The sequence below is a fragment of the Condylura cristata genome, unplaced genomic scaffold (assembly GCF_000260355.1).
Source record: "Condylura cristata isolate star-nosed mole 26May11 unplaced genomic scaffold, ConCri1.0 scaffold00023, whole genome shotgun sequence".
Taxonomy (NCBI): domain Eukaryota; kingdom Metazoa; phylum Chordata; class Mammalia; order Eulipotyphla; family Talpidae; genus Condylura; species Condylura cristata.
Genome location: NW_004567124.1, coordinates 9,498,911 through 9,524,804, shown reverse-complemented (window position 1 = coordinate 9,524,804; position 25,894 = coordinate 9,498,911). Strand labels below are relative to the sequence as shown.

At 31.0% G+C, this 25,894-nt stretch overlaps 1 protein-coding gene across 1 annotated transcript in view; it reads right to left on the bottom strand.

Annotated features, from left to right (window-relative positions):
* Positions 1 to 25,894, bottom strand: part of VPS13C (vacuolar protein sorting 13 homolog C (S. cerevisiae)) — a 138,625-nt gene that overhangs the window by 84,472 nt on the left and 28,259 nt on the right. The window contains 21 exon segments of the mRNA XM_012728680.1: positions 180 to 319; positions 987 to 1,065; positions 1,910 to 2,039; positions 3,767 to 3,884; positions 5,287 to 5,410; positions 6,325 to 6,461; positions 7,372 to 7,486; positions 9,000 to 9,192; positions 9,989 to 10,131; positions 10,961 to 11,055; positions 11,597 to 11,726; positions 14,016 to 14,078; positions 15,244 to 15,415; positions 16,213 to 16,319; positions 17,148 to 17,275; positions 18,766 to 18,823; positions 19,698 to 19,778; positions 20,006 to 20,065; positions 21,122 to 21,181; positions 23,360 to 23,469; positions 23,733 to 23,798. Of these exon segments, the coding sequence (XP_012584134.1) occupies positions 180 to 319; positions 987 to 1,065; positions 1,910 to 2,039; positions 3,767 to 3,884; positions 5,287 to 5,410; positions 6,325 to 6,461; positions 7,372 to 7,486; positions 9,000 to 9,192; positions 9,989 to 10,131; positions 10,961 to 11,055; positions 11,597 to 11,726; positions 14,016 to 14,078; positions 15,244 to 15,415; positions 16,213 to 16,319; positions 17,148 to 17,275; positions 18,766 to 18,823; positions 19,698 to 19,778; positions 20,006 to 20,065; positions 21,122 to 21,181; positions 23,360 to 23,469; positions 23,733 to 23,798 (2,309 nt within the window).

Here is a 25,894-nt window from a genome sequence, read left to right as displayed (position 1 = left end):
AGTCTTCAACTCTTCCAGATTAGCTATATCATCAATCATTAATACCAGTTTTCACAAAACTACACTTTTTTTTTTGGATGTATGTTTTTATATGTAAGACAGAGTACCACATTCTTCATAAACTTAATGTTTGGGTCTAGTGACAAGAATATATTTATTCCTGTACAAAATATACATACCTCTTTAATTTCAAACTTTAGTAGAAGAGTAATGAGCTCCTCATTTGGAGCCTCTATAACTTTTTTTGGTTCTGATCCTTTCACAGTTTTCACACTTTGTGTTTCTCCATCTTCTGCATCAAAATACTCATCATCAGACTCTAAAGGAAGAAAATATTCATTTGACTAAGAATAATGTCCACTAAAAGCTGCAAAAAATACTGAAGCTTAAATAAATCTCTCAAAAGTAAAATTAATTTGCTAGATACAATCTTCATATTCAGAACCAGAATAAAATTTCAGTGTGTATTAAGTCCCATGTGATAATCATATATAAAAATCATACTACCCTATTACTTTTTCCTTCAGTAGCTCCAATTGTTTCTTTTACTCAATATTCAATAAAATTTTTATGGGCACTTTCTGTCATATATCAATCTGTACCAGCCATTAAGGCTAGAACACCAAGACAGACATGATATTTGTCATCTTGAACTTTACATTCTTTTTCAAAATTAAAAGACATTAGTGATGTTAGAACTAGAGAAAAGGATCAGTTAGAGATTGGGAGTGAAGAAGTGAAAGGACATTATTTAATAGCTTAAAACACTTTTCATTCATAAGATCATAAAAAGTTTTCATTCAAATGAAGAAACTTAAGCCTAAAAAAAAATTGGTTCTAAATCTCATTGTTGGCCAGTAGTACAAGCAGAACTAAAATCAGTAAATTAACTACAATACTTTCAAAATTTCCTTGTTTTTTTAAAAATTGTTATCTCTATATACTAGTTTATAGACTTGGAATAGTAAAGATCTTATTGCCCTTACCTGATTCTATTCCATCCAGCAACAGTGAAGTACTAAGTAGGCTTTTTGTCCTATCTGAAATTACAGGAATTGAAGACACCTAGCAAAGAATACAAGAGTCAATATACCTACATAATAAAATTAAATGTACATAAATGAGGGAAATATTAGAAAGGTAATAGAGAATAGACAGAAATGGGAAAACATATACAATAGGCAGAAATGGAAAAATATATACAAATATCCCCAGAAAGTACATAACCAATCACCTAACTAATGATTGGCGGCTAGTTATTATTATTACTATCTGCATTTTCAAGGGCAAATGCTATATTCTCTGGTAGGTAATCTATCACTCTATGCCACTTAGTTGCTGTCTATCACAATATTAACTGCACATCTTTATTATGGGTTCATGGAAAATTCTGTCAGTAACTAATTTGCACTCTCAAATTTCATTTTAAAGTGAAAATTCATCATTTATTTTATGTTGTAAAGATCAATTCCAATTAAAATGACCTAAAACTTTTAAGTCATAAAGAAAGAAAATTTTACACAAATAAGGTATATATGGTGTATTATTTTAATCTTTCTGTGAACTTTTTTATTTTCAGTATTATGTAGGGCCAGTTTCACTTTTGTGTTGATTCTGTGCAGAAGTGCACATAGCATTGAATCGATAAACATCATATCCTGTTTTCATTAGTTTTAGAATGGTGGTTGAAAGTCAATTTGGAAAAAAAAAGTCAACTGAGGACCAAATTTTTAAAATACGTAAATGAAAAGAAAAATTGTCTTTAAATTTATGAAATGTGTTTTAAATAAAATTTAATATGAAAATCTTCTGTAAAATATTATAAAACAAAAGTTTAATAGAAAGATTAAAGTAATTCACCATATATACAAATATAAATAGACTTAACATTCTCATTATATTTATTTACCTGTCTCTCTGGAGACTGTGTTAATGACTTCTTTGGCAATGGTATACTGTTAATCAAACAAAGCACACCTTTCATCTTCTGGTCAGAAATTCTCACATGCATCAAGGGCAGCCCTCCTGATGCTTTAAATCTAAAAATCAAATAAGTAACTGTAAGATTAAGATAGACTTCAGCTTCTCTGTAATATGGTGAGAAGAATGGACTATAGAAGAGACTACAGTGTAAAGTTGCTTTGGATCTGCTTTAATTTAATTAGATTAATTCCTTCTTTCCTAGACTCGAAATTAACTACATTCAATAAGTATCCAAACAAAAAATGTATAATTCTGTTATATAAAATTCTAGAAAACCCTAACAAATCTATAGAATCAGAGAGCAAATCAATGTTGTCTGGAGACTTTAAAATAGAGTTTTAAACATGACACAGAGTTTAAAATACAAAGGAGGCCCTCCCTGGTGGCCCAGCAGGTTAAAGCACAGCACTAAGAAGCTAAAGCCACTTTTGCATGAGTTCGATTCCCGCCTGCCCAGGAGGTGACCACATGGCGCGGCAGACCTCTCCTGATCCGCCCGCTGCTCCCCTCAGCAGTGTACTTCGTAGATCTGCCTGTTCTGCTCCCTACTCTGTCTCTGGTGAAGCCTCTCACCGCCCCTGAGCCTCTGGCCTGTACCCCAGTTCTGTATGTACAAATAAATAAATCTTTTAAAAAATAATAAATAAATAAATAAAAATAAAATACAAAGGAGTATAAGCTATTTTAGGGATGAAGAATATATTTATTATCTTGACTTTTGTGATTGTTTTGTGTGTGTTTGTATGGGTGTACACATGTAAAATTTATCAAGTAGTTTATTTTAAATAGCGATTATTTTGTTGCGTGTCAATGATTCTTCAGTACAGCTTTTTTTAAGAAGGCAGTGTAGGGACCTCCCTGGAGGCGTGGCGGGTTAAAGCACAGCACTTAGAAGCTAAAGCCACTTCTGCATGAGTTCGATTCCCGCCTGCCCTGGAGGTGACCACATGGCGTGGCAGACCTCTCCTGACCCGCCTTCTGCTCCCCTCAGCAGTGTACTTCATAGATCTGCCTGTTCTGCTCCCCTCTGTCTCTGGTGAAGCCTCTCGCCTCCCCTGAGCCTCTGGCCTGTACCCCAGTTCTGTATGCACAAATAAATAAATCTTTAAAAAAAAAAAAAGAAGGCAGCGTAAATATATCTTAATTATCTACTTAAATTCAAAATTCAGTTTCTACTATTCATTCCCTCAACTTATTCTCAAAGTTTTATATGATTTAAAAAGTTCATCAATTTCTTTTTTTAAAGATTTATTTATTTGTGCATACAGAACTGGGGTACAGGCCAGAGGCTCAGGGGTGGCGAGAGGCTTCACCAGAGACAGAGTGGGGAGCAGAACAGGCAGATCTACAAAGTACACTGCTGAGGGGAGCAGCAGGCGGATCAGGAGAGGTCTGCCGCGCCATGTGGTCACCTCCAGGGCAGGCGGGGATCGAACTCATGCGGAAGTGGCTTTAAATTCTCAGTGCTGTGCTTTAACCCGCTGCGCCACCAGGGAGGGCCCAAAGTTCATCAATTTTTAAAGAGTTCATCAATATTGAATCTTGGATTTGATCCAGTCAAAACATATTTGACCCACTTTCATAGGAATTAAAAATACCAATTCATCTGAAAAAAAAAAAAGTGACATATATAATTCAAATATTACTTTCTTTAAAATGCCTTTCTGTCATTTGTTAATCATTTTTTTCTGTCCATCAGAAATTTAACTTTGTTTTAATAAAATATGGTAACTGATAGAGATACAGTGTTGATTTTATAATATAAAGGAAACTCATACATTACCTGGCCATTCTAATGTCTTTTTCTACCATTGCCTTAGCCAACTCAACATGAATATCCATGGGTTGCAATATATGCATAGTTGATGGATGCTGAAATCGACACCTTTTCCAGTTTTCCTCTTAAAAGATAATACTCAATATTAAGTGATGCACTTATTTATTTAATGACTATTTTTAGATTATCAGATATTATATAGAAAACTACTTGAACTTATTAAAAATAGTTAACAAACATATTCAATGAATTAACAATTTTTCTTTAACATACAAGTTAAATATACTATTTGCTTTTAAACAGACACTGACACAAGTCAAAGATTGTAAAATTACAAAAATTACAAATATTTAGAGATATTTACATAGATAACATTTTAAAGCAACCAGCAAAAGCCCAGAAACCTATTCTGCCCTCGTTTCAGAATTAGTAATTAAGGTCAGTAGTTGCAGTGAAAAAAGAAAAAGTAGATGACAGAGGAAAAAATTCTTTGGAATTTCTAACTGCAAGTAGGAACTTAACACATAATTACAAGAAAAATTACTTTTACCAACCAAGAGTTTATAACAAAAAATGTATAAGACCTTTTTTTCAAAGAAGAAGGGCCTAAAAGCAGGTGTTCCAGTGACTAAAATAATCCTACAAAGATCTTAACTGATGGCAATCACTGAACACCACCACTGAACATCAAATAATTACCATTTATAATTCAAATAATTAAGTATATATAAAAGAAAATGGCTATGATATGTTCTCATGGTTCATAGTAGCATTTCTCTTCAAAGAATTAGTAGGTTCCTAATATATAAAAACTAATTAAATATTAGTATGCAATATACAAAAACTAAGGCCATTAGATAGATTCAATACAACTGTAATAAAGACTAGGCTAAAATAATAAAATATTTCAAAATAAAGCAGCAAGATATAAAAACATGGAGATATCCTAAAAGGATTGGGACAAAGGAACTGGAAGAAATGTTGACTATATTTTGTGTCCTAGGCAGTTTCTTAATCACATCATAAAAAAACAGGCAGATGGGCTCTCCCTGGTGGTGCAATGGGTTAAAGCACCACATTATAAAGCTCTCTGAAGCCATTGCAGCAGGAGTTGGATCCCCCACCAGGGAGGTGACCCACATGGTATGGCAGACCTCTCCTGACCTGCCAGCTACTCCCCTCAGCAGTGTATTTCAGTACATTTGCCTGTTCTGCTCCCCACTCTATCTCTGGAGAATCTTCTCATCCACCACATCTCTGGTCTGTACCCCTGTTCTATAAGCATAAATAAATAATTTTTTTTAAAAAGGCTGTGATTAAATTGTTTCAAAGAGGGCTACATACCTTAAGATGCACAGTCAAATATTACCTGTAATTGTAACTGTAACAATGATTTGCCACAATGTTCCTATTGGGTTTTTTTAAGTACTGTGTTTAAAATGATTGTCAACATACAAACATATTCATACATTTACCAAATATACTTAACACATTGTGAAAATCCTAGAAATTGAGCAACAGTTTACCTGCTCTTGCAAAGAGTAGCTGCACACTTTTTATTTCAACATCAAACTTGTCATATGCCTTATCCATTATTTCTTCTAGAGATGAATTACTAGTCTTCTGTAAACCTTGATTTTTACTGTTAAGCTAAAATGGGGGGAAAGTTTCAATATATTTAACAGAAAAGTATACATATCAATATACTTTAGCTGTGTTTTCTTAAAACCTAACTAGAAAATAAACATGGTCTTAATGAATTCACATTTTATATAATTTTTGATAACTATTTGTAGATATTTTATTGTAAATATAATATTTTAGCATATATTTTTATTATCTGGGTAGCAGGAGCTCAGCACATTTGCATTAATTAGAAAACTACCCGAAATAAGCTTCCTAGACTTGCAACTCTTTATGATTTCAAAAGTTACTGCTACCTGTGATTCCACTCCTTTGCTACAATGTCCTGCACTCCACCTGAAATAGCATATTCTGTCCCTTCTTTGCCACAATAATCAGGCTCCTAGAGTTTAGACCTAATCTTTACTTCCTACTCCTTCTTGCCAAAAGTGTAAGGATTAATTTGGGACTGTATTTTTTAAATCTTCACTTTTTCTCAGAGGTTTGTATTTCTAAGATGTTTCACACCTAAAACCTTAGAGTCCTTTTACTCTACTAAGTTGTTTATTTGTGGATTAACAAACATATATTCATATGTGAATAATTTCCTATTGTCAAAGTATATAAAAGACAAATAACAAATTATAATCCTAGAAATCCAGGAGTACTTGATAAGCTTCTCCCAATGAGAAAAAGATAGCAGTAATCCAGTCCTCGATGTGAAATCATCTACCATTACAGAAATGTATAAGATTTTTATTCTTTTATTATTTTTTTTAATAATCAAATGATCTAAAAACTTAATCTAAGCTTGACGAAATGTTAAGAGGACATAACTTTGGTTTTAGTTTAAGTGAACTCCAGTTGCAAAAAGCAAACTATCAGTCACCTACCAAGCTAAGCAAAATTATTGCCGACAGTAGTAATTCAAATATACCTACCCGAAATGTACCGAAATCCAAAATGAGAAGATCTGACTTTTCGTGGTAGAAACCTGTCTTTGGGACTATTAAATAAGAGGGCTTTAAATTTATCCTTAAATCAAGGACTTTTCGAGTTTCAATAATGTGTGTAAGTCCTAAAAGAAAAAAACAGATTAAAAGAAAGAACAGATTATATATAAAATATATAATACTATTATTAACAAGAACAATAATAACACATAGAAAGTATGATAGAGGAGAATCATTTCTTCTCACAGATCAGATTCACAATTCAATATTGTGAATACAGTTACATATTGTCAATGAGAAACTTATCACAGTACGGTTAACCCAATATAGCTAGTTATTTTATCCAGAAATAAAGCATTTCATTAATTTTTACTAAAGTAACCACATAAAATGGTTTACATGACTTCAGAAACCATGCTGCAACAAAAGTATGTCTCTTTAAAAAAACTATATTAAGGCCCTCCCTGGTGGTGCGCATTAAAGCACAGCACTAAGAAGCTAAAGCCCCTTCAGTATGAGTTCGACCCCCGCCTGTCCTGGAGGAGATCCACATGGCGTGGCAGACCTCTCCTGATCCACTCACTGCTCCCCTTGGAGTGTACTTGGTCGATCTGTGTGTTCTGCTCCCCACTCTGTCTCTGGTGAATCCTCTCACCAACCCTGTACCTCTAGCCTGTACCCCAGTTCTGTATGAATAAATAAATCTTTGGGATAAAAGACTATATTCAGACATAGTATGGCACACCAGTTAAAAACAAAGATGCAGTGATAGTTTCCATGTCAAGTTCACATGGAAGCAGATTTTCTTAAAGATAATGGCAGACAGGTAATTAGGATGCCAATTTATTTTTTCTCACTTTGACTAACAGGTAATTTGACTTAGAGTAAACCATGTATACTCAAATACAATTGCACCACATTATAGCCTCATTGAAAAGGAAAGTAAAATGCAAATGACACTATTTTAAATACAATATTTGTATTAGAATAAACAAAATCTGAGGTTAGTTATTCTTACATAATATTTTTTTTTACCTGTAGCTGTTTTCTCTTTAATTTCTTCCAGCTTCATCAACGTAGCTGATGTTATTTGCTCAAGATCTAATCCCTTATTAGATTGAAAGAATTCAACTACCGCATTGATGGTTTTCTGTAAAATAAGCAATATAAACTAGTTTTTGCAACATGGTTTCTGAAGTCATATGAACTATTTTATAAAATATGAGCAAATTATATATAGTACTTCCTACATCATAAATTTTGAAGTTTCAGCTAAATTTTACACAACTATAGCTGTGAGCTCAGAAAATATTTCCAAATGGTATTCGCACTACAACCCACGCAAGTTTATGGTGAGACAACAAATGGATGCAATCATTAAGGTGACCTTAAGTATGTTCTATGGTGGCACGTTAATTTAATAACATACATTACTTATAATTTCACTCTTTAATTAGCCAGAAGATGAAACTCCACGTTTTTATACTCAGTTGGATTCCCTTACACTTTGATGTATACCAAAAATATACAAAAATATGTCTTGCCCTTATCTATAAAAAATACAAACTTAGAAATCAATTTTGCAAGATGAAAGATCTGGAGACAATGTGAATGTATAATTTTAACACTAGTGAACTCTATGTTTAAAAACAGCTGAGAGGGCTCTCCCGGGTGGCACAACAGGTTAAAGCACTGCATGATGAATATCTCCAAAGCCCCTGCATCACATATTCGATTCCCCACCAGGGAGCTGACCCACATGGCATGGCAGACTTCTCCTGACCCACCCACTGTTCTCCTCAGCAATGTATTTCAGCCTATCTGCCTGTTCTGCTCCCCACTCTGTCTCTGGTGAATCCTCTCACCCACCACACCTCTGGACTATACCCCGATTCTGTAAGCATAAATAAATAAATCTTTAAAAAAAAAAAAGGCTGAGATATAAATTTTATGTATTTTAATCACAATTTAACTTCTCTTTGAAACAGAAAATACAATGAGTACTGCAATCCTTATGTTTTCCACCCATACCATGAAGTTACTTCTACATCATGAAGCAAAAATACGTCAAGAATTTCAACAATAAGATGGGGGTTGGGTTGCAACAAATTATACAATGAGTAGAAGCCCAGCCTACTGTCTAGCTTGAAATGAGTTAAGAGAACCTAAACAAAAAATGGAGTCATAAATATAGAATTTGAGCAAGTAATTTCCCTAACATTTTTTTTCTCATTTGACAGTATTTGAAATTAACCCCAAAGTTCTTTGAATTGGTTCCAAATAATGAAGTAAAGGAGAAAATAAGTAAAGATGAACTGAAGTAGGAAGTCAGTAAAGGAGAAAATAAGTAAAGATGAACTGAAGTAGGAAGTCAGTATGCAACTACAGGGAGTAATTGGTACAGTATGTATGGACTTTCTTAGTAGTATATTTAAATTTTTTCATTTAACATAAGCATAGGTAAATATACATTACAGTAGAAAAAATCTACAGCATGTGAAAAATTAAAATTAACTGCTAATATGTACTGCTTTTCAAACTAGAAAAAGGGGCTAGTAAACTCAAGTTATTAAATAAATGTTAAATGTGGAAAACAAATAAAGAAAACCATATGTCAGAAGTACAGAGAGTTTAATAAAGTTTAACTTTTTCCTTGTACTTACAGCATCATATATAACCTCTACGGGTTGAGACTGAACAATCAGACTCTGGTCAGCAATATTATTTTCTGGATTGGTTTCATATTCAATTTTAAGCAAGGATGATGCAGTATCACCAATTGAAGCCACAAGTGATGGTACAATGTCCTGCTGTCTCAGACCTGTTATATACCAGTGTTCTAATTTTGCTTCCAGTCTACAGTTGAGGAAAAAAGAAGTTAACATAAACATGTTCCTTTACAATGTATTAAGTTAATAAAACAAATTTCCCTTTCATAAAACTCCTTTGAGAGCCAGAATAATGCCCACTACCCAGAGGGGAAGTCCAGACTCCTGGGCCTGGCATTCAGTTACCCAAATATCTGTATTTATTTATTTTTTTTTGTTCTTAACTACTCCTCATCCAAAAGAGAAAACCACTTAGCCAACTCCGAATCACTACATAACTTTTAATTACTGTTGTATAAATACAAGCTTAACTGAACACTCCCCTACTTCATACCTATTTCTCTTACTCCTTTCCATTCAGTAACCTTAAGTCCCATCTCTCCTAGACCAAGTCATTCTTTTCCACAACTGAGCTTTCATAGTATTAAACATAAAATATTTACTTGTACATTACCTTGCCACCATGAGCTCTCTAATAGGTTACATAGTTCCTAAATTATTAACTTTATATAAGTATTCTCTTTGTCAACTTCTTGAAAACAAGAACTTATGTATAACTTTCACAATATCAAATCTGTAAATTAAAGTTATCTAATAAGTATCTGTGAAAGAAAGAACAGAGGCTAGAACAAATAATGAGCTCCTTCTATAGCTACTGAAATACACAGAATCATAAAAGAAAAGACTATCCTACTACACAAAAAAATAGTAACCAGAGAAGAACTATGATAAATCAAATTGCTTACAGAAAATAACATTACATATTCTGGTCTAAAGTAATTCTTAGAAATAAAAATTGAAATATTAAGTTTTTAAAAACTTACTTAAGTGCTTGTGCTCCTGGTCGCTGAGATACTTGCGTTCCCAGTCCAATTATCTGAATTTTCAGTATTTCTGGGATATTTTTGTTTTCTCTTATTGTAACTGATGTGCTTACTAACTTCAGTGTCATGATATGGGCAACATACTAAACAAACAAACAAAATTAATGCAAATCATTAAATTTTAAATAATTATTACTTTCTTCAGTAACTTCTTACTTAAATTTTTGAATTGTAATGTGACTGAAAGTATGATAACTTTTGAAATAAGGGATCAGGAAAAAAAGTAATAAATAAGCAAACAAACAAAATTAACAGGCAACTATAACAGTCAGAGACATTCAGCTGAGGAAGGGGAGGAAGAAGGCTCAAACAAGCAAGGAAAGAGAACAAGGGAATATAGCGATCAATTGGGTGAAATGGAGGTGGGAATTTTACAGGGACAACATCTCAACAGAAAATTAAACACTGTACAAAATGAACAATAATTTTGACACTATATGCTCACAATAAAAAAAATACATTTAAAAAAAATACATTTGAAAAGTCAATACCAAATTGCCAGCTTACAAAAATTCTAAAATTCATTTATTTTTAGTTTTGGAGGTAACCTTGATAGTAGTTACACAGAAATTGGCTTTGTGATGAGTGAAATAAAGAATATACTTTTTTGCTCATTCTTCCATAAATGAATTTTAGTTCACAATAAAAGTTTTACAATAAAGTACTAACATTTAAGTCTTTAATAAAGCAAGTATTTTTATCAAATTATTATTGCATTCAGTAAAGTAATTATATCTGAACTTGGAAAGAATTTTGATTAGTAAGGTCATATGGAAACATTTTAAAAACAGCAAAGTAGAAACAAATGACAGCATATTTTGATTATTTTAACATTCAATAACCTATTTAACCTAATTCAAGATGAAACAGTAAAATAAAACAAAATACCCCCTTTATCACCTAAATAACTACCTGCTTGGGTAAAGTTAGGTTGTAGGTGCTCTCACTATAACCAATAGCTGTAAAGAGCTTATCTTTTTCCTCTGAAGTCATAAGATCATCAATTGCTACAGAGAAAAAAAAAAAGTGTTATAAGAAATCAATGCTTACGTTTTACAGATATAATCAAAAAGCCAAACCAAACTACATAAAATGGTAAGGCAAAATCAGCTAGATAATTTCCCTTAATGTATTACTTTCAATAATTTTTTTAAATTATCATGTACTTGGTCTGCTTAGGTCAAAGGAAAGCAAAGAGATACTACTGAGGTAATTGCGGCCTCATCAAAGGATTTTACAATTCCTTACTATTTTAAAATAGAATGAAATTTAATTAAATTCAAATGTGAAATATAATAACAAGGAATGCTAAGTAATGAAAGTTTGAAATTTAAACTTTTTAAGTTCACACATTCTTTCTCAAATAAGTCAGTTTTATTTTACTTAGATAAATACAAATGTTCCATGCTGATGTATTTGCTCATATGTCTATTATACGGAGCTTCTTTATCTCAAAAATATTATGAAATCAAATTTAGTGACCTGATAACAAGATAATACAGATTTTTTCTTATTGGTGTACAATAAATTATCTGAGTTGGAACTTACTTTCAGGAATCAAAGATTCTTCATCTTTTTTCTTAGAGTCCTTCTTACTCCAAAACCCACTAAACCAACCTCCACGCTTCTCTCCTGTATCAGTAGATTTTTTCCTTAATTTTTGACCAGACCGAATCACCTAAAATTTAAAAATTAAAAATTTAAGTGTAAGATCCATACGTTCTTCTATTTCAGGTGTAACCAGGTAAGAACAATATTACAAAAGAGAAAAAATTGCAGCACAACATAAGGCTAAAAAAAGTAAATAAAGCCAGTTCCTTCTAAAAGATGCTCAACATGATTTGGTTAGTGTAGTTCTACTATTAACTTAATTTACTTTTCACACCTACTCAGAGCATTTGATGAAGCTGCACTTTATAAGGAATATAAAAATACATGTAATAAAGGTTTCAAGTGAAATTTTTCTAAGCAATGTATCCTCCAAATTTACCAGGAGACACAAATTTTGTAGATTTTTAAGTGAAAAGTTCCCTGAAACAAAGATCCTTCCACATTCAAACACATTAATTTAAAATAATATTTGAGAATTCATAGACATTGCTAGTTTGCCAAGTATGTACATAATGGGAGAGGGGATTGAAAATACAAATCCTTGAATCTCATTTCATCCACTTTTCTCAACAAATCCTAACTCTATTTTCTGCTATTTGTCGTCACCCATTTTCTAGAGAAATGTAGATTAATAACCAAAAACAGAAAACATAAGGCTAAAGAATAAAAGTTGTTATGCAGACTCTATATACCCACTTCCTGAATAAGTAAACTTTAGTAATTTTCCTACATAAAATATAAAATATTTAAAATGGTATTAAAATCAGTTAACATACCATAAATCTCTGTATGTACTGAAAAATGAAATAATCCAAAAGAGTAATTAAAAGAAAAGAATTTACTTCTATAACAGAGAACAATAGTTCAGAGTTTACTTCTAAATGAACAATAGTTCAGTTTATGCTAAGTTAAATAAGTACTCTTTAGCAACTGGACATTAAATAGTAGGTATACATAATAAGGAGTAGGTAGGTCTTCATCTGCCCACAAAACTTTCAAAGGTCCAAGTTACTCAGCCACAACTATTTCGTCAAACTTATTATCTTCAGCAGTCAGAAATGTAATGAGTGAAATATGTATCTTACATTCTATATGAGAAAACACTTAACTTACTCTCTTGGCATGAAAGATTAGTGTACTATTTTAATTTTTGCATGTATAATTTAGATAATTTATTTAATCTCCCTATGCCTAAATTTTCTTACAAACTGAAGATCAGAATAGTACCTCCTTCAAGTTAATTTTACACAGAAAATTACATCAAGAAAATGTTTGTTAGGTCATACACATCTAATGAAGAGAATCTAGTTATATTTGCTATGACTATCACTAAACCACATACCTAGTGGGTACTTTCTACTTTAATATTTTTTTTAATACAAAGCTTCAGCAAAAGCAAAACAATTTTTAGCCATGAATATTGAGTTCATTGCAGACAGGCATATTATTAATTCAAATGTTTAGCCATTAATTTGACATATTTTTAAATAAAACTAACTCCATTGTGTCCTATAATTAGAGCATGTGAGGTTTGAAATGTTAAAGAGAAGAGACACTCAAAAAATGAAACAAAAGTAAGAAAGTTTCAAAAAATGTCAAATGTTACTTCTGGATACAGGTTACTAAATTCAATAGAAGACATGGATCTTTAGAACAAAGAAATCATGATCAAGAATCTATAAGGTATTCACAAGATCCAGGATAAATCCAAAATTACTTGATGTTAAAAAATTTTTTTTAGAAAAATGTACCCAACACTCAAGGGAAAAAATTAAACAACAGATGCCTTTGACCACATAATCTAGATATAGAAACAGATAAGGAGAATACATTTAAAATTACTAAAATGATCATTTTTATCACAGAAATGGAAACTATAAAAAGGAACTTTACAGGAATTCTGACTTGAAAATACTATTTATATGAAGACTCCCCAGATGGGTTCAATACCAAAATGGAGATGACAGAGAAAAAAAGTGTACTGTAAGATACATGAATAGAATTAAGCCAAACTAAAGAACAGAGGAAAAAACACTAGAGAAAAAAATAAACAAAACTTGGCATGAGTAAATGGTCACATATAGTACCTATGTATACATATACAATATGTAGCCACTTGCTTTCTCTTTGAAAGGTTTCAAAGTTTTTAATTACAAAATTGTAATTTTTTTTCAATTTTGTTGGTTTTTTCCCCCAAATACTACAATTTGTTAACCTATAAAAACTCAATTTTTATTCTCACCTGAATAAATCTAACAATTTCCTTTGAAACCTAAATTTCTTGATCCTTGATAAAAAGGAGAAATATTAACATGTTTGAAACAAACAAAAAAAATTGGTAAATAGAAATGATTACCTCAACTTGTGCTTGTTGCCTTGCTAAAATTATGTTAAAAACATCTAGAGAGTTCTCCAAGTCCTACAAAACAAAGAGAGGTTTGTAATGAACAAAAATGGCTGTTAGATTAAAAATTTCTTCTTCATTTTTTAGGCTTATCTATATAAACAAATAGTATTTGTGGTTTAATAAAAGTATAAGTTAAATCTGAAAGTCCATTTAAGTTTTATTTTTAATTTTTGCAATAAAGAGATATAAATTTTCCAAGAAAGTAAATCCTCATTAAATTAACATGAAAATAAGGATTTTAATAAGACCATTACATTATAGTCATATTTGCAAATGGAACAAGGATATCTGCTTTAGATATTATCCCTGAGGTTCTCACTTCTAATTCTCTCTATTCTACATTATTTTACAACCATTAGACTAAAAGCATCATTAAAAAACACAAGACTTAAGAATGTAAAATTCTGCAAATCAACAAACAAGCTACCAAAAGTAGAAGCTGATTTGGGAAATTTATATCAACATATATAAGAGGAGTGTGACATGTACGAGGTGAACTAGGTATCAGGTGGTCTGCATACAATCTCATGCAGATGTCACAAATCTGTAAGACAGATAATGTTTCCATTTTACACTTGAGAATACTAGACCTGAAGTGCTGAGAAACTTGATATCTCTGTTAATACATAACACAGGATTTTAATCTATTTCAGAAAAGTAGGAATTTAATTAACTTCACATTACAAATCAGTAGCAGAAATAGTTATATAATCTATGTCAGATTTATTAAGCAAATTATGTATTCAACATGTGTTTTGCTATATTTCAAACAGGTTTTAGGAACTTTGATGTCAAAGAGGAATACCACTTTTTATTACAAACAATACTCTGAACTCAAAAAAAAAAGTCAAATAAGACAAAGCAAATAAAATACATTTAGCTAATAATAAACATGAGTTTTAACAGCGCTAAGTGGTTTCCTAAACATTATCGTAAGAACCAAACACCTATCTCCTGTATAGTAATTTTATTTTATCTGGTGTTATGATAGGAGGAAAAGTTTAAGAAGAGAAAAATTCTGAGAAAAATTACTCTACAATTTCCTATACAATTCTCTCAAAAAGGACAGCATTTGTTTTTCTAAAAGCATATTTCAATTCAAATCACATGTAGACGAATCAGTATTATAGGATGATTTAACAAATAATAGCTTTCCCTAATAATATACAAATTATACCTGAACTTGTTTCTGTATTTCTTCTGATACTTTAGCCTGTGTTAACTTGTTTTTGTAGGCATTTTTATAATCCTTAAGCAACTGCCTATGCTTTCTTATGTTGTTCCATGACCACATCTGTGTGTATCTTCTTATATGAACTTCAAGAACAGAATCAATTGCATATTTCCACCTGCAAATCAAATTTCGTTAATACACACTTTTTTTTTTCTTTTTACATTTTTGTATGTAAAAGAATTGTGGTGTAGGCCAGCAGTGCTGGGGGTGAGAGGATTCACCAAAGATAGAGTGACGAGCAGAACAGGCAGATTTACTGAAGCACACTGCTAAGGAAAGCAGTAGGCTAGACAGGAAAGGTCTGCTGTATCACATGTGGACTTGCTCCCTGGCCAGGGATCGAAGTCAGGCCTGGTGGTGACTTAACCCCTAGGCAACCAGAGAGGCATTGTTAATACACATTTAAACTGTAGGAAAACAGCTTTTTTCTAATAGCTTTGTTCATGTTGTACTCTTAGTAGCATTGTCTTGTAACAAACAGCTCAGCAATAACATTTAAATTCCCCAGTATAATTATCTGATTTAGGTATAATGGATTATGATGAAACTCCTTCAGGAAGAAAGTATGCCAAGGCAAAAACACAAAGGGACAAAATAACGTTATCTGAAATTAATAATATTCTGATATGATTACAACATCAATTGAGTTCATTTGAGTGTCCAGAGATTAGTAAAACCAAAAAAAGTTTAAAGTCTTGAATGCTAAATTAAGAATTTGAAAGTAATCTAGGAGCTTGAGTATGAAATAATGTGTTTATGAAAAATGAACAAGGTCATTTAGAAGGTATCTCTCTTTTGTATGTTAAACAAGAAAGTGGCTTCATTACACAGTTTTAAATGTCTCTTAATTCTGAGAGTCCCCTCCCAACTATAAGACACATTTCTACTTAAAAAAAAAAAATGCTAACTTACCATTGTCGGCTATTGTTATGAAGTGGTAAATAAGGCTTATATTTCCTGTAAGGGGCATTTCTAACCATATAATCCACTGATTCCAAAAGGTCAATCATACTTAAGTACTATTAAAACAAGATTAAACTGCAGTTATTACACTATACACATTAATAAACACCAACTTTCATTATATTTTCATTCTAGTAAGATTCCAGATTTTCTGACAACAAATAACATAGATATATGGTAATGCAATACATTTCATCAAATTTAAAATACCATCAAATGTAAGTTGTGATATAATTTTTAAGCTTCCAATTTAACTATCACACCACTAGTAATAATACACATCCTATTTCAGATACATTAATATGTGAAATAAATGTATATTTTAGAATGGAATATGCTACTAACAACTATTAACAGGTTACAAAAAATATGTATTTTCATCTGGAACATCTTATCAGCCCTAGTTACCTCCAAGCTACTCCATAAATTATTACACACTAAAGCAAAATAATTACTTAGTGACCTATCCAATTACCAACACAGCAATTCTGTATACCTGATAAATAGCTCAATTGGAAAGAAACATACACACACAAATAATATGACTGTAGACAAAACAAAAAAGGGCAAGATGACTTCATGCTCTCTATATTTTTAGAAGTAATTCTATTTAAGGGTACCATGTGGTTATTTAGCACTTAAAATGTGGATTGTCTAACCTTAAATATAAGTGTAAAAATACATCTTAGCTTTCAAATGCTTAAGGAAAGAGAAATAATGTAAAATATTGTTTCATGTTGACTAGGTAACTTTTTTAGAAGTCAAATCTTAACAAACCACAAGAACTATCGATACCAGGACAGCAGAGAAGAAAGAATTACAAAGGACAAAAGCAGTCAGGATTTAAAACTAATCAAAGTTAGAAATGCCTAAGAAAATCTTACCTGAGGTTTGGTCAGTTCAATGGCAATATTTTGTACTTCTATGTTCCAGTCAAGCTTAGGTGTTTTGAGTTCTGTTTCCGCATAAGGATTCATGTAGAGTTTTGCAGAGGCTGAAATTGGCTGGAAAACTTTTATCACATGGAAAGACATAAGATATGTTTATATGTTCTTATAGACGAACAACTGTAATTATGAGAATATTGTTACTCCAAAAGTAAAGAAATTAAAATATATATAGAAAAATGTAAAACAAAAATTCACTACCCCAAAATATTTATGTATCTGGCAGTCTGCATTCTGTCAACTGTCAACCTCAATAAAGCACAATCTCCAAGAAGGAAATTAGAATTGTATATATCAAAGTGAGAAATGAAACAAAATATACACAAAACCTAAATTAGGTTTGTCTGTCTTACTACAAAAAATTTAATGATTTAATTTTTCCTTAAAAATAATCATACAAGAGAAAACAAAATTGTGTTATTTCTATTTTATAAAAAAACTGATAGTTTTTAGGAACATAATCATAAATGAAATTCAAGATACCCAGAAAACAAACTGCTTACGAATGTACAATTCTGAAAATGATCATTACACATGTATAATTTAGAATTAACCAAAAAAATATTCTTGAGGCTGAGAGGTAGCATAAAGAGATGCATTAGGGAAATGATAAAGCAAAGTAACAATATAAATTTTAACTGTGAATAGCATGAAAACTACATGAATTATGCTATCTGTATAGTATTTGCAGTGTGTATAAAATTATATGAAATTTTAACTTATTTGGAGGCTATTTATGAGTAGAAAATGCTTAAGAATGAAGTACATTTTTCTGTACTATTTATTTCCACTACCAAACTGAATGCATAAACTGAAATCACTGAAACTAAATTCTTCCCAAGCTAGCAGCAACTGAAAACTGTCTTTGTTAAATACAGGAGTCTATGGAAATAAATGGAAAATGCCAACTTTCATATAAAGGCAATTTGCTAAAAAAGAATTAAGAAAACAATGAATTAGAGCAATATGGAATAGGGAAGAACCTGAGCAGGAAAGCTGAGAAAAACCATAAAGAAGTAATATTAAATAAAAACAAAATAGCTTTTTAACAAGGGAACAGAAATGGAGAACACAGATAAGATAAATAACTATGCAGGCAACTTTGTCAGAGATCTATTTAAGAATAAATAAAAGTGAGACTGCCAAAAAAGTAGGAAGTTTACTTATTTAAGTCTCTAGGGCTCAGTTCAATCTTGACACTGCAATAGTAACTTGTGAGGGGTGACCTAATTACTAAGACCTCACAGGTTTAGTTTGTTTTTTTTTAAAGGAAGAAAAACTAACTTCTAAATAAAGAAGAAGAAAACAAAAGGAAAAGTGGCAATCAAGGATGGTTAACTGTTGGGGTAACCACAGTCAAATGGTCCTTCTTTCTATTATTCTCCAGCAGTGACATGCTATAACCTATTCCTAATTAGCTACCTATAATCCAAATACCCTGTTTCACAAAATAAGGTATAAAATTAGTATTTTTTCTTTGTCAGAATAACTTTATATACAAAATATATTAAAGCATTTAATACCTATGACAAAATAAACATTTACCATTACTTACTATATTGATGATCTAGAGATACATCGCTACTTTTAAGTATTTCACTTTTGAGTTGATTCTAAAGAAAGAATATGAATTATATAAGAATTATTTAAGAAACAAAACACAAATATTCAGCCATACATGCAAAATAAAACCTTGACATTTAAACCAGTATCTTTAGCTCCCTCTTTGTAATTAGTAGTCCACAAGAACACACTCAGCATCATTTGTAGGTATTTTTTTTTAATAAAATACAGAAGTAAATAATTTTTCAGTTTTAAATATCTAGAAACAGTATTATAACACTGTGCTCCCCCCGTTGCTTTATACACATACATGAATATATGTATATGTGTGTATACACACATACAGATGGATTTCAATTTTTTTAGCCAAAGGCAAATTATTTGTTCCATTAGCTTCCTGTGAAATAAGACAGGATCTTGGAATTAATTCAGTTCAGAAAATTAAATTGTTCCTCCTTTATACTATGAGTAAATATTATGAACACTAGTTGAGCCTGCAGAATTTTTAATTAATCTTACTCTGAACAGGAAAGCATCACAAATTCTTAAAACATTTGCTGAGATTATGTTCTTTGGATCTGAAAGGTATCATCTTTCTATACAAAACTCTTCAAATAATCATTTTGATATAAAATACCACAATGTAACACAATGACAGTCATCCAAATAAGAGTGTAAAAGAACTTAAATATAATTTTAATTTAGTAAGATAGGTTTCTCATCTCACTGTCAAGGGAATAACTTCATAAAGATCATCAAAAACAAAAGTGCTTTCTTAAAGACACAGAATAGATTTCAAATGCTGTGTTTCACAGTTCTGACTTAGTTACATACATCCTAAACAAAGATCTGATAGCCTGTCCTCTTTAAGGACTTCATATGTTAAACAAATGTAGGGATAATAGTCTTCCAAAGTGAAATTACCAAGATCTGTTCCCGTGATCCCTGGTAAGACATGCTACAGTTTACATTCCAGTAGGCGCTAAGACTATCAAGCCGTATAAGCTATAAAAGAAAAATGGAAGAGATGAGGCATTTACCACACTGAAATTATGAAACCATACAATCACATTCACTCCTCCAAAATAATTCAACTACCATTTTGAACTTTCAAAGAAAAGAAATAATACAAAAATGGGGGTGGGGAATTGGCGGGTAAAAATATTCATTTTTTCATAGCCTTTATTATTAACTTAACATTTGTTAAGTCATGCTTTCAGGAACACTAATACCTTGTAAATAATTTTTTCTGTCTCATTTAATATGCATGGAGTCCACTGTTCATTTGTAGTCTAAAAGAAAAAAGGAGAAACTGTGAAATATATATATTAATTATGTTATAGTGTATACATATACATGTGCTTATACATCACAATAATCTAAGCATCATCCTTGTGCACTAGTTTGCCTGGTATTAGACAATAAAGTAGAAGACTACTTTACATTTCGCTTGGTCTGACAGACACTTAAAGTTAACCTTCTCATTTGTGGAACAATTATCTCTTAAACTTATAGAACACAGATACTGGTCTCTTACAGGTATCAAAAGCTACTTCAAATTTCTTTTTATGTTTAAAATAAGCAGAGGATAAAAAGCATATCACATACCCACTTCCTTTCCTTTGTTTTTCCAATTCTTTAACTTTTTGTTTCTACCTCAGTCTGACTCAATGTATATAGCTGTACTTCTCTATAGACATGATTCTTAAGTCTCCATGTAACCATGTCTTTTCTCTGTTTCTCTTGCAATCCATTCCAATCATTTTTATTCCCCTTATCTCCCTACTTAGGCCCTCTCCACATAAATAATTATAAAGCAAATAAGTACATGGTCTGATTATTGTTAACCTTCCTTAGTTTCTTACTATTAAGTTGTCTAAATGTGGGGGGAAATGCCCAACCTGGACATACACATTCTCTATATTTAAAGTCCTTCAAAAGAAAACAAACAACACTATAACATACTTAATCAAAATAAATTGCCTTACCTATACCTCAATATAATACATACATAGGTACATATAAACATATATACATGTGTAAGCTATTTAAAAATTCTATCTATATACAAAGAGTGAGAACATAACTATAGAAATTTATCCTCTCCTTTTCTACATATTTAAAACACAACTTGTAATTCATTCAAAAGTTTTGATAATATTTGTTAAATTCTAAAACAAATATAGAATGTAATAACAGCATCACTAAAAATTCTGAGCTTCTAGAAAAGTAGCAGAAAGATTATACACAAAAAATATAATAACTTTGTTGCAATAGTTAACTTTGGATTGTTCCCCTTATCACTTGGGGCAACTTCACATATAAAATATAAATGAAGCCAACATTACCAAAAGACTAAGTTCTCCCAGTGTAACACCAAATGAAAGAGGTTGCATTGGATCAGTTACCTATCAAGGAAGAAAAGGTGACATTAAAATACACTGATGGTGAGGGTGAATCATGTTCCATTGTTTACAACAGCAACACAAGACAATGATTTTACAAGTTAAGTCACACAACTAGTATGGCTTGGTGAAAAAGAAAGGCAATAACAAGACTGGGATCATTCATATCTTGTAGACATTATGCTACTTTAACAATGTTTTACTATAAGTGAGATGACACTAACAACATCTAAAAAGTTCAGTCTCTTTATGTATGACATTAAAGATGTACTTTGTGAAAACTGTAACAGGGCATTACAGATAATCACACTGCCACTAAACTATTCTTAGAACACTTAAGATTTTCACCCTTAGAAATTTCATTTCAGTTTCAATTTCCTCAGTCCCTTAATACAAAATCAGACATGATTAAACTTTTCTTGTACTTCTGATCTTTGATAAGTTATACAATGTTCCCACTGCATCATGATGTATACAATATCACTGCTTTATACATCTTACAGATGTCCAGAATTCATAAAGAATTATTTGGTCATGTCAGAATATAGGGAAACTAGAGAAGAGAAAAAAACATATTTTAAGTAAGCCTACAAGGACTCAAGAGTCTAGTCACATATAACCTTTCTCCATTATGAAAAATGCAAGCTTATGAAAAATGCAAGCTCTAGTATAGATGAAAAACAAAATTAATTTTGTAAGCTTTGTTTTCAATATCAGACATTGCGATTTTTGGAAAAATACTTTTTCATTTATTCCTAAACCAATCTTTTTATGCCTACAGGTAACTGATTCAAAACAACTTACAAATATTACAGAAGAAACTTGGAAAAAAGCAACTCCTCAGTTGCTAATGTATAGTTACAAACCATTGCTTATCAGCCAATGACCATCTTTATGGTAAAGTATTATACTTTCTATTCCCCACACCTTACACTATGTATTTTCCATTATTCTTCTAGATACAGTAGTTAAGGTAATCACATTAAAAGGATGATACAAGTAAGATTCCTTTCTTCTTTTTAATTTTTTTCTTTTATTGTAATATAAGTTGTCACTGATACCAATCTAAACACAAATGACACTATTTATTCCACTATGTGCATCTCTGTATATTTTTATTTAGGAGAGAAATAATGTACCTTTCTAATTGTACTTTTTCAGTAAAAAGACCTAGTTTTAAACTAGGGCCTTTATCAACATGCCATTATTTTTAAGAATAATTTTTTAGCTTCCATGGTATGTTTAGTATATTTTATTTTCTTAAATTTAAATAAGGTCATTTATGAGTAAGTTTTTATAGAATTTATTTATTAACAAAGCACAGTCTAATGAATATATAAAAAGGTAAAATCAGTATTAAAAATATGTCATTGTTAACTTTTTAACGTTAAAAATATGTCTGAGTATTAAGATACATAAGGAAATATCAGAAAAAAATAAGTTCTATATGGTATCACTATTGTTTTAATTCAATCTAAACCAATGCAAATTAAAATAAAAAAGATGTTGAACTCATTTATATAAGAGAAGGAATAATATTTCCTAGATATGTGAAAAAATTCAAGGTTTCTTATCAATGCTTCAAGCTTTAAAACAATGTATGTATTAACTTTAAAATATGCTATACTTTAGCTAAAATGAATCAATAAAAGCTCTTAATTAACTAAAATTAAACATTTAGTTATAAGTGAGGGTTTATTTCTAAATATGTTGTTGATTTCTAAATATGTGCATGGTTGTGGATGTTCAAGTCCGTGGACTATAAAAATAATGGAACAGTCAATTTACATTTGAATCACTCTATTCCATCTACCATTGCAACAGATTATTTCATCACCTCTTGGAACTAAATGTTTTTATCCTTAAAAGACGAAAATTAGTTCCTTAACATTATGATAGTGTGTCTTAAGATATTAAACAAAAATCAAAATAAATAATAAAGGACAATCCAAAAATCTCTAATGTAAATTTTTGAAGGGGGCACACTGTGGTTTTATGACATATCTATACACATAAATGGCCAATGAAAAAGGTCCTACACAAGAAAGAAGATATAGTAGCAAATTAAACAGAAAAAATTAATCTTGGTTTTAAAACCGGGTACAGATAATTCATATATAGACAAATCAATACTTAAATAAAATGTTACTAAGTTAAAGCAAGTAAAGTGAAATCACTTACATCATCTTCATATTTAATGTGAATGTCTGTAATTTTTACTTGTACATTTTTAATTACTTGAGCAGCCAGTTTTTCCAAAAACGTATCCTTTTTGGCTTCTTTTGGTTTATCTACAAAAAACAGAAAACTACAAGGTCAAGAGTTGAAATTCTCACCTCATAATCGATGACCAAAAAGATAGCTTAGGTACTCAATGGAAATTACATCCTGTTCTAGTGTCCTTGTTTTATTTTAATTTTATATTTTAATATAAATTTTCAACTTAACACATTTCTGAATTCACACTGTAATCTAACATTATTTTACCTTTGAAGACAGAAATCAAGTAGCAATGTGCATAAATAACACATGGCATAAAAACTACTGTACCTACCTTTTGAGCGATCAAGACCTTTAAAAGGTTTCTTAAAATGTTTTTTGTGCTTTTTACGTTTACGTCCTTCTCAGTGGAAGCATTTTAGTGAAAAAAGGATAAAATTCAAGTTAGGAGACTAGAGGACAGAAAGGAAAACAAGAGAATTTTTCCTTACAGAAAATTTTTGTAATATTCACCTCACTTTGTTCTAAACTATGCTATGATTTCAATATAAACAGAAATTCTTAAGTTTAGAATAAACTTTTTTAACCTAGAAAATAACTTGATAGATACAATTACATAAAAATATTGGATAAAATATCCACACTCAAAGTCCTTTATAAATTTTTAACTTTATATAATACAAACTTTTAATTTCAATGTTACCAAAATATTGGAAATGTAATAATGACAAAGTATGAAACTTTCAGAGAAAAATGTTGATAGCTATGTGGTAAGGACATAGAAACACAAATGAAAAGAATGGGTAGGTTGCCTACAGATGACCTCCTCTGAATGACACAAGTCACAAGCATAATTCTTTAATGACTTAAGAATAAAAAGAATACAAAATTCATAAAAGGTACACTTAACTATGCACATTGAAATTATCATAATTCCTTTAGTAAACTTACCCTCTTTTATCTAGCATTGCCTCACTGTCATAACATGAATTATGATACCTACCTTATCCAAGTTATACACCTCAATATTCACAAGCCTACTAGACATCAACTCTAGTCTAAACTCTTGAAGGTCTCAAAATGGTCTGCCTGACTCTAGTCTCCATTCTTACCACCTACCAAACATCCTTCTACCCTGCTACTGATATCAGGAACGATAATGTTCTAAAACACTGTTCACAATCTGGCAATCCATGCTTCAAAGTCTTTGAAAGGCTCTCTGTAGTCTGCCAAATACAAAAGGTTTCGTGTGACAGGAAGGTCCTTTCATGATCTGACCCTGTTCTATTACCTACCATTTATAATTGCACTGACCATTACAGAAATATTATTTTTGTTTTCTAAAGTAAATCATACCTTTCTAATGCCTCCAGTCATTTCCTGAACTTGGAATTAATTCCCTCAAGTTTTTTACCTAGCAAACCCCTAAGAGGCTTCCAAATCTCAATTTCAGCACTATCACCTCTGTAAAGCCCTCTTCTAGTCCCCCAAGCAGCTTCCGGGCTATCTGCCACTGTACCTTATATATTTAACATTAAATAGTGAGTGCCCAATACTTAAAGTGCCATGCCAACAAAGAAGAAAATTCCCTAGAACAGTAATTAACCTAATCCCAGTATCTTGGCACAAAACACATGATACATACCTGTTAAGATGAATCCAAAAATCTACATCTAAACATAATAATGAAGTGTTGGAGCTCAATTAATGTTAGATATTTGAGAGAATGAGATTTAGCTTGTAATTTTAAATTTGTTTTTTCTTCACATTTTAAAGCAAATTGTACTACTGCTTTAAAAATGAAGAATCAAATCCAAGAAAAAAAAAAATTCAAGAAGCATAACTGCTTCTACCTCTATCTGTTGAGATATGATGTTGTGATTCAAGCATATGAAGAAAATCTGATCTCAATACAGATCAGAAATTGGTAAAAAAAGAGGAATATCTTCATGGCTTTTTCATGTAATTATTAACACTATATCAAAACTCAACAAGCAGTAGTTTTAAAAGGTTACTACATCTTGGAATCAGAAAATCTTTAACATATATTTCATTTGAATTAAAACCAATTGGTCTGCCGAAAGCAGAATTAAATCTGCATAATGGCCACACCTTTATTGCCTCTCCTGGTAATCTCCCATGGGTGACCTTTCTCCCCTCACACCTAATGGCCTTTGTCTCAGCTGACATTATTAAAAGTGACACTGAAGACATGTGAGGTAGTTAATGTATAGAGAAGGTGTAACATCATCAGTCTTTTCATTTATTCTCTTAAAAAAAAAACCTGATGGGTAGCCCACAGGAATTACAACTTAGATGGAAAAAGGCACAAAAGGATGTAAAAATAAACTATTATGTTATTTTTTAAATGATGCTGAATTTGACATTAAAAATGATATTGAGTTTAAAATTTAGAATGATGTTGAATTTGATGACATGACATAAATTTTATTTACTAAAAGAAAAATCTTTATTTTTCTTTAAAGATGAGTTCTA